At 48.3% G+C, this 8,480-nt stretch overlaps 1 protein-coding gene across 2 annotated transcripts; it reads right to left on the bottom strand.

The window, feature by feature from the left end:
• Positions 1-2,751: 2,751 nt before the first annotated feature.
• LOC131211254 (ELAV-like protein 3) lies at positions 2,752-7,862 on the bottom strand. Of its 2 annotated transcripts, none has more exons than XM_058204658.1 (7): positions 7,181-7,862; positions 6,993-7,096; positions 6,652-6,805; positions 6,339-6,377; positions 5,944-6,172; positions 5,630-5,813; positions 2,752-5,259 (listed from the first exon to the last, which is right to left on the bottom strand). In XM_058204658.1, exons 1-7 carry the CDS (start codon positions 7,353-7,355, stop codon positions 5,098-5,100), a joined length of 1,047 nt encoding a protein of 348 aa, XP_058060641.1. In that variant the 5' UTR covers positions 7,356-7,862; the 3' UTR covers positions 2,752-5,097. The 2 variants fall into 2 exon arrangements, with proteins under 2 accessions (XP_058060641.1, XP_058060640.1); XM_058204657.1 differs by having other exon boundaries at positions 5,630-5,816.
• Positions 7,863-8,480: the final 618 nt, after the last annotated feature.

An 8,480-nucleotide genomic window follows, 5' to 3' on the forward strand; every position in this document is an offset into this window, starting at 1 on the left:
ATTCCTAGCAATGTATTTGCTAAACATTTATAATAATAATATTCGTCATAATGGTGGTTGTTTTTTTTCTTTAATTTTTGGTTTTTCCGGAAAACATTTCCTATGCCCCCTATGCCGTATTTGCTACTCCTCGTTCTGCCTCTTTCATTTATCTATCCCTTTGCATTATTATTAATAATATTATTATTCTCTCTGTCTATGTCTCGCTGTCTTTCGTGTTTGCTTTTCCGGCCCTATCTCTCGACCTCCCTCTTCTGCCTTGACCTATTTTGAGCAGTTTCTTCTATCACTTGTGCTGGCACTGGCCAGCCCGGCCGCAGCGGCATTTTGTCCTAAACATCGTTACACAAACTTCCCGGAAGAAAAAAGCAAGCTACAGGTGACACAAAAAAGCACACCAAAGTCCATCGTTAGCGAAAGCGATTGGGGTTGCAACGCCACTGTCCTGTGTGCCCAGCTTGACCGTTTAACTGATGGTGCAGTTGGTAGTGTGTATCCTCTCTCTCTCTTTCGCGGTTTGTTTGCACCCTGGCAGCTGCAGCTTGATTATCATGTAAACAAGATAGAGATATCGTAAATCGAACGAGAGATTATGAAGGAAAAAGGTGGTAATCGGAAACGGCGGACGATCCTCGAGCGGGGCATAATAATCCGCGATAACTATTCGGCCACTATTGACGCCTCGGAGACGCCTCATGCTGTTGGGTGCGGGTGCGAACTATTGGTTTCAGCTAAACCGCGCAGCCATAATACTGATTCGGTTCGGTTCGTTTCGGTTCCAGCGCACATTCAACCGTGCGGTCCGTGAACACACTAGAACTAGCCGCTGGCCTCCGCTCGGTTACTATTACTTCCCATTTTGTTTCCATTTTTTTTGGGGGATGCTTTTCTATTTTCATCGCTCGCGCTTCTGATTTGTTTAACTAGACGGTAAAATCTGCGTAATATAACTATATATATATATATATATGTATATAGCTGGAAACAACATCAAATGAATACAGTGAATACGATGAAGATGGACAATCAATTTAAAGTGTACCCTCGCTCGCGCTGCGCCTGGATTATGTTTTGCTTTGCTTCGATTAATTTTTCCTATCTGAGAATGTAAATATTCAATAATATAGTTCTATTAGACTATTTTTTAATTCAATAATTATTACTTTTGCTTTCTGGGTTGCGTGTGTGTGTGTGTCTTTTTTGCTTCTTTTACATTTTCTTTAAATCCAATAAACGGTAGTTAGTAGTTAATAGTTGCTGTTTTCTTTTCGGTTTGTTTCTCATCGTGGATGATGTGAGCTATAAATATAATTACTTACTTCCCTTATACACTGTAATAAAGTATTCGCTATTTTTTTCTTCTTTACTCTGTATAGATATATAAATATCAGCGACCTTATTCGTGTTTCTTTGCTCTAATGATCGTAATATTTTCTGCTTCTTCTGCTTCTTCTCCCTCCTCGTCTTCTCCCTCTTATGATGGTGTCTTCCAGGTGTCGTCGATCAGGTCAGATCAGTTTGCGCCTCGTAAAATGGCTATTTCCGCTGGAGATCAACTCCCAAGTGGGTGGCAATCCACTGGCGACTTCCTTAGTTTGGAGTTCGTGCGAGTGGTCGGCCGCACGGCCACTGTTGCTGTTGCTAGCTATCTCGGATTTCAACTCCCGTTCAACTCGTATCGACTAGCACAACCACTATTTATTACTGTTTGACGTGCGTACCGGTGACGCTTTTGGAGTTTGCTAGGGCTCTCCTTCGATTCGATTTTGCCTCAAAAAGGCGACGCACCCACAGTGCGGTCACCTTCTGCTGTCCTCCACCCCCCGCCCAATAAAACCACGAACTGGTGGTGCACTAGTAGTAGTAGTAGTAATAGTAGTAGTAGTAGTAGTAATAGTAGTAATAATGATCGGTCTACGGTCTTGTCTACTACTGTATGTTTCAGAGCTAGCGAAAGAAAAGAAGGTAGAAAGATTAAATGCTGCTATCAATGTAATGTGTGGCGAAAACTACGTATAGAAACATATATGCGTACAAAGTTATTCCTTCCGCCGATCGGTAACACATATTTGGGCGCCCTTTTCCGCTTCACGCCCCCTTTGCCACATATCGGTAACGGTAATTAATTCAAAGTGTTCGGTAAGTCTGTTCGATTATTTATACTGTATATCCTTGAAAACGGAGCTTGCGGGCCCGTGTAGAGTGAGTATCGTTATAGGAAAGTAAAAGGACGTTTCGATAACCCGGGTAGCGAAGCACGTAAGACCGCCGGAATCCCGCAAAGTCCGTCACAAAAACGTTGAGCCCTGTATCGTCGGAGGAGCAACTTAGCAGCAACACAAGAGTCTCTCTTCTGCCACTACGTAGAGTGACCTACCGCTGCTTTCTTTGGGGTTTGGGGTTTTGTCGAACGCGCTACGCACTTCACACACTACGACTGGCAATGGTCCCAATATTTGCGTTCGGTTTCTACGCAACCATAGAGGGCTTTCAGAAGGTCGGAATGCAAGGGACAAACCAGGAACTGCCGCACTATTCTAACAGATGACACTGAGTAAAACCATTTTTCCTTCAGCTGCGGCCTGGGAGTTGAACAACATTCCAGAATATGAATCGTTCCCCGCCCAACGAGCCTCTTGCGCAGTTTATTTTTGGGGGGAAACAAAAACGAAACCAATGACGACCAAACATGCAAACCAAATGAATGAAGCAAATAAACAATAAAACAACACAAAGTGGTATATGGTTTGAAGTGTATATCCATTGTTTTCTGTCTTCTCTTATCTTCACTTTACACCGACTTCTGCACGTAAAGACTTTTTTGCGTTCTTCGTTGTCAGCGCAAACTGTCGTAACACAAAAGGGGGGAGAAAAACACAATTCGAAAAATAGTAAATCAGTAGTGAAATGGAAAACTTATAAACTTATTGCATAAAGTACGGAAAAAGAAAAACGAAACGCGTGCCTCCTGACCACGGCGGTGCCATAATTCACTAGGGTGGCTTCTGTTCCACATACTCCACAAAGCAATTCAATACACGTATCTAAATAACTGGTAATAAATATTCATTCGTTAATCCAAACGATACACAAAACTAGAGCTATCATAAAGAAATGTGTGCAGAGCGAAGCGATAGTAAAGAAAGTTAACTAAACTGCTGCTTGAAAAGAGTTTCTGTTCACAGAAAGAACCGATACAACGGAACGTATAACGTGTGTCTGACTTGCACTTACTGATTTTCTGCTAGGAGGAAACATTTCCCTTTGCGGTGCACACAGTGAAGGAACTGCACAACTAAAGGCTGAAGCGACAACCAAACCGCGAATCCCAAACGGGTGAACTAAATTTATGGTGTCAAGAAAAACGAACATCGTAACGCAAACATTTAACGTGAAAGGGATAGTAAATTAAACTAACTTAAATAAAGTAATCGATCGCACGGAACCGCGACCGCGCGATCACCGCGGCCGTGGGATCAACCGACCATGATTCGGTTGGTGCTCCGACGACGAGCCTGATTTAGCTGACCGACCGACCGGCTGATCGGACCCCCGGTCCCGAACGAAATGTAGACAAATTCAAACCCAAGCTTCATAGCGCATCGTACTTTCCGCATCGATCGTTCGTTCACCTCCGGCACGACTGATCCGGAGACCCGGGAATCCTGTGTCTCCCCCAAACACATCTTTCACTGTTGTGTTCCTCTAGCGCACCGCTGTCGCCCCCCATGGGGCTTCATTTTCTGTCATTCCGTGTGCCCCTCGGGCGCTGTGTCGCGGGGCGTCGCGCTTTGCTTTGCCTCCGTTCGTTCTCTCGTTCTTCTTTGGCGAAGTCGTGTTCCGCTTTTCCCTGGTGTGTAAAACTTCGTGTAAAATTCGTCTAAAAAGTGTGATTTTTTCTTAACGCTCTCTTCTTACGCGATGTCCTTACTCCCTTCTCGCTGTTTACTCTGCGCGCCTTCACTACTCCCTTCGCCATTCGTCACTTCGGCCCACGGGCAGCAGGCGGTTGGTGATGGTGTCCAGCAAGTACCATGTAAAACACAGCCAAAGTTCGGCCCCTCCAGGCTCCGGCAGGGGCCGATGGATGATGATGGGATACACACGCGCGTACGCTGGTGGCCTTCAAAAAAGGGGGGCGCGGTGTACCGTCACCGGCCAACAGCGACAGCCCGACGGTGCCGGCTCGCCGCACTTTCCCCGCCAGCCTGACTAAATGGCTGTCGGGGGTTAAGTGGACCGCGGCCGCGTGACAGGTTGTTGCCTTCTATTATATTGCACGGTTCTCGTATGCCATCCTTTTCTGCGTTCCACTTTTGTTCTTGTTTCTTCCCGATCAATACACTCTCGCACTCTCTCCCTATCTTGCTAATCGTTATGCTTCCTCTTTTGCGTGTAGATGGATGTTCGCCCTTTTTCTAAATTCAAAATGCGTTACCAAACATAATTAAAACATCCAAAATAACCGAATAGCAAAACGGTCCCATTTCCATCAAAAAGACAGAAACACAAACATTGTGGAATCATTTTGTCCCGTCCCGTACTTCGCGCACTGCGCGCTTCTGCCTTCCTGCCTATTGTTTCTCATAGCATAGTTGTTGTTGCATAATCATCCTTCAATCTCTCTCTTTCTCTCTCTTTCGGTCTGTCTGCTGCCCGTTCCTGGTTTAGTTTTTGGTTTGTTGCTGTTTACTGCTGATCATCCGAACCAAGGCGTAACGGAGGGTAAAGTAAAGAAAGAGGAAGAAGCAGCTGTTCCATCGTCGCGGGAGCGGCTTATCGGGCGTTCGTGATCATCTCGCTGAGGTCGCGCAACCAACCGCTGGTAGCCCGTTGCTGTTGCTGGATCGCCCCCCTGCTGTGGCTAACAACATCCAACTCAAGTGTTTGCTGCTGCTGCTGCTGCTGCTGCTGCTGGTGCTGCTGGTGCTGCTCGTGCTGTGGATGCTGATTCCGCCGCCGTCGTCGCTGGGTTCCTCCACCGTCGTCACCTTTCCGCCCCCGGACTGCGTCACCGTTGCGCTGCGCCAGCAAGATCGAGAGCTGGGCCAAGCGGTGGGCGAGCAGCAGTTCGCCCGGTGGTGCGTTCGGTTGATTTTACGCATTTTTAGACTTGTTCGTCTTGAAGCTGACCTGCAGCACGCGGTTGCCGAGCGTGTAGCCGTTCAGGGACTGGATCGCGACCACGGCCTCATCATAGTTGGTCATCGTCACGAAGCCGAATCCTTTGCACTTGTTGGTCTGCAAATCCTTAATGACCTGAGGAGTGGAAGGCCAAACATAATTCTTTTACAGTGTTTGTTTTGACAAAAGTCAAAGACGCTAATGACAGACGTTCAAGTATCTTTTCAGTTAGGCACTGAGAAGGCTTCGAGTTAGCTGACAGCAATTTCAATCCTATTTCTCAAACTGAATCAGAGCAACCATTGGAGTGCAAACATAGAGGTTGTAAAGCAACGACTAACCGAAAGCCCTCTCGTGGACGTAACACTTTCTCGCGCATCTCTTGTAAGGAAGACAGAATCTTTTTCTGAATCTTTCCGAAGCAAACATCTTGGCTAATAAATCTGAACCGTCCGAGCGTCTTGCAGTAAATCTATCAAAGCGTCAAGTGCAAGCACCACTCTACCTTAACGGATTGGACGGCACCGAATGGACCGAACAGCTGCCACAGGACGTTCTCCTCCGTTTCCGGGGCGAGGTTGTAGACGAAAATGCACCAACCGGACCCGTTGGCGATGGCGTTGGTAGGAATCATCGAGTTCGCCAGTAAATCGCCGGCCAGTGGCGAGTATCGATAGTTTGGAATGGCACTGCTGGAGTGGCACAGTTGGAGAAAAATGAAAAAAGAACAACAAACGAGTGAAACGATATGTAAGTAAGCATGTCCGGCCCCCGGGCGGGGCTTGTGTTAACGCAAACCCGTCATGCCATGCGGCGTACCTAAATCGTCCGGTCGGATGATGCATCGGACCGGGGAACCGGCGGGCGGCTTGCGGCCCAAGGTAGGCCGCCAGTGGCGGTACGGTTTTCGTGCTGCTCGGATTGTTGGCAAACTTGACGGTGATCGGTTCGGTCGAACCTTTCGGTACGGTGCCGTTCAGCTCCTTGATTGCTTTTTCCGCCTCCATGCGCTGATCGAACCGAATGAAGCCAACTCCCTTGGAAAGACCTTTTCGGCACGGTGCCATCGGAAACAGAAAAAAGAAGAAGAAGCGGAACAAGTACGAATTCAGAACGGTTAAAACAAATTAGAAGCGACCAAAAGCACGTATGACCACCCCACCGGCTACAGTGATTTAGAGAATACGCCGTGCCGTGCGCTGCCAGACACTTACCATTACCATTCTCTCCCGTCGGAGAGCTGTACTGTCGTGCTTCGGAGGACGAAATAATATCAAACGGATGGAAAGGAACCGAAAGAGAAAAAAGGAGCAACAAACACAAAAGGTAAACATTAATCATAATCAAACAATAATATTTTGATTTAAAACTAAACGATGATAAGAAACGGTTGAGTTCGGCAAACAAAACTGTGGAACAAAAAACCTAAAGCGATGGCACATAAAAGCCAAACGCACGACGGTTGAAAGGAAGCTTCCTCGCTATTAATCGGATACCGAACCGCCGTCGACGAGAACAGAAGCTCACCTGTAATATTGTCACACAATATGCGGGACGTAATGATCCTTCCGAACGGGCTGAACAACGCCTCCAGGTCCGCCTGGAGCATGTTCTTCGGCAAGCCGGACACGTACAGGTTCGCACCCTTGATTGCTTCGGAGCTGGGCCGGGCGAACGATACCTGTGTCCGGAACGGGACGGGGCGAAAGAAACACAAACGCGTAAACAAATCAATCGACCAGACCCCCGGGGCGATCCCTTCCGGTTCCGAAGGTATCACGCGGGCCACCGGATGTTCCCAATGTGTCGCCGCCCTTCTAATCGTTTCCTTCCTGCCGCGGTCGCACCAACCGGTCCCGCCGCCGTACCTTAATTTGCTTATTCTGCAATCGCAGACCGTTCAGTGTGTTGATCGCTTTGCTCGCATCTTCCGCCCGCTGGTAGTTGACGAAACCGTAGCCTAGGCTTTGTCCTGTTGGAGGGAAAAACAAATCAATCAATCAGCCACAATGTGTATGGGGGGAGGGACAAACCCTCCGGGCATCGGGGCACGTACCAGTAACCTTGTCACGAATCAGCTTGCAGCTCTCCACCTCGCCGATGCTGGAGAAGAGCGACCGGATCTCCTCCTGGGTCATCTGCTGTGGTAAATAATTGACGATAAGATTGGTCTTCGAGTCCTCCTGGCCACCGCCATTTTGTTGCGCATCAGCGATTCCGTTCGTCATCATGACACAGTGAAGGAGCGCGCGCAGGGGGGGGATACGTCGGGTTTTCGGGTGCGGCGGAAGCTTTGGCTCTTTGGTTGGGTGGGCTGCCTGCGGTCGGAGCGAGCTTGTGGCGCGCTGTCACTTCACTCACTTACTGCCTCGTCGCGTACACGGGCCACAGCCTTACAGTTGGGACATGAAATTTATTGGATGTCGTATTTTGCCGAGCTACACCTTCACCGTCACCGTCGTCGTCGTTGCCAGCCTTGTCTCGCCGTGAGCCTTCAGCCTTCAGTGTGTATCTACGTATCTAGGTGTGTGTGTCTGTAGAGCTCTAGTAATACTGATGATATTCCGGGTTGCACAGGATCGTAAAACGATTCACCGTCGCCACAAATTTTCTCGTCGTGTGGTAGCTTTTTCTCCGGTCCGTTTTTTATCCGTTTTGCTTCTTCACCATTCACCGTGGCGCTGTGCGCTGCATTGACTTAATGCATCACTGGCTAAACCCGGATGGTGTCTGGCTGTTTATCTTCTTTAAGTGACGGCACACGACATGGAAGAAATGCGAGAGAGAGAGAAAGGAAGAAAAAATATATTATCCCCATTAATCCACGGGCGCGATGCGCGATTTCGAATAGTTTATTTCAACGCCTTTTTATATGCTCAACCCTACCGCACGGAGAGCGTTTCCCTATATCGAGCGTGGTCGAGCGTTTATCGAGATTTGGACAACGCGCCGGCGGGGGACAAGGCGTCCAAGGGTGGAGGGTGAATGGATAAAAATCCATTTCCCGTTCGTACCAAGAAATGAGATTCACAGACACTCCCTAACGATATCAGCGTCCCATACCCCAAAAACTCCTCTCCGATGGTGAACGAGGCCAGTGCTGGGATCGAAACATTTACGCGCATCAAGCATCGACAGTGGCGTGTGCGGCGAAAGGGGGACACATGTGTAATCGAGTTCGTTATCGGCCGAAAGTACGAGCAGCGCCTCACAAAGGCGACAGCAGCGTGGGAAATTAAATTTACTTATCGAGACACGCACAGAGACAGATCCGCGTGGCGCAATGAAGGTGGTACCGAGCGATAGATGGACCCGGTTCGGGATGAAATTGCCCGAGGACGGGGAGTTAATGGTTA

Source organism: Anopheles bellator, chromosome 2 (assembly GCF_943735745.2).
Source record: "Anopheles bellator chromosome 2, idAnoBellAS_SP24_06.2, whole genome shotgun sequence".
NCBI lineage: Eukaryota > Metazoa > Arthropoda > Insecta > Diptera > Culicidae > Anopheles > Anopheles bellator.

Coding starts and splice junctions, on each gene's coding strand:
- LOC131211254 (XM_058204657.1), bottom strand. CDS start 7,355: ATGATGACGAACGGAATCGCTGATGCGCAACAAAATGGCGGTGGCCAG. Junction 6,806..6,992: donor TGCAGAATAAGCAAATTAAG/GTACGGCGGCGG, acceptor TTCCGGACACAG/GTATCGTTCGCCCGGCCCAG. Junction 5,817..5,943: donor CATCCGACCGGACGATTTAG/GTACGCCGCATG, acceptor GTGCCACTCCAG/CAGTGCCATTCCAAACTATC.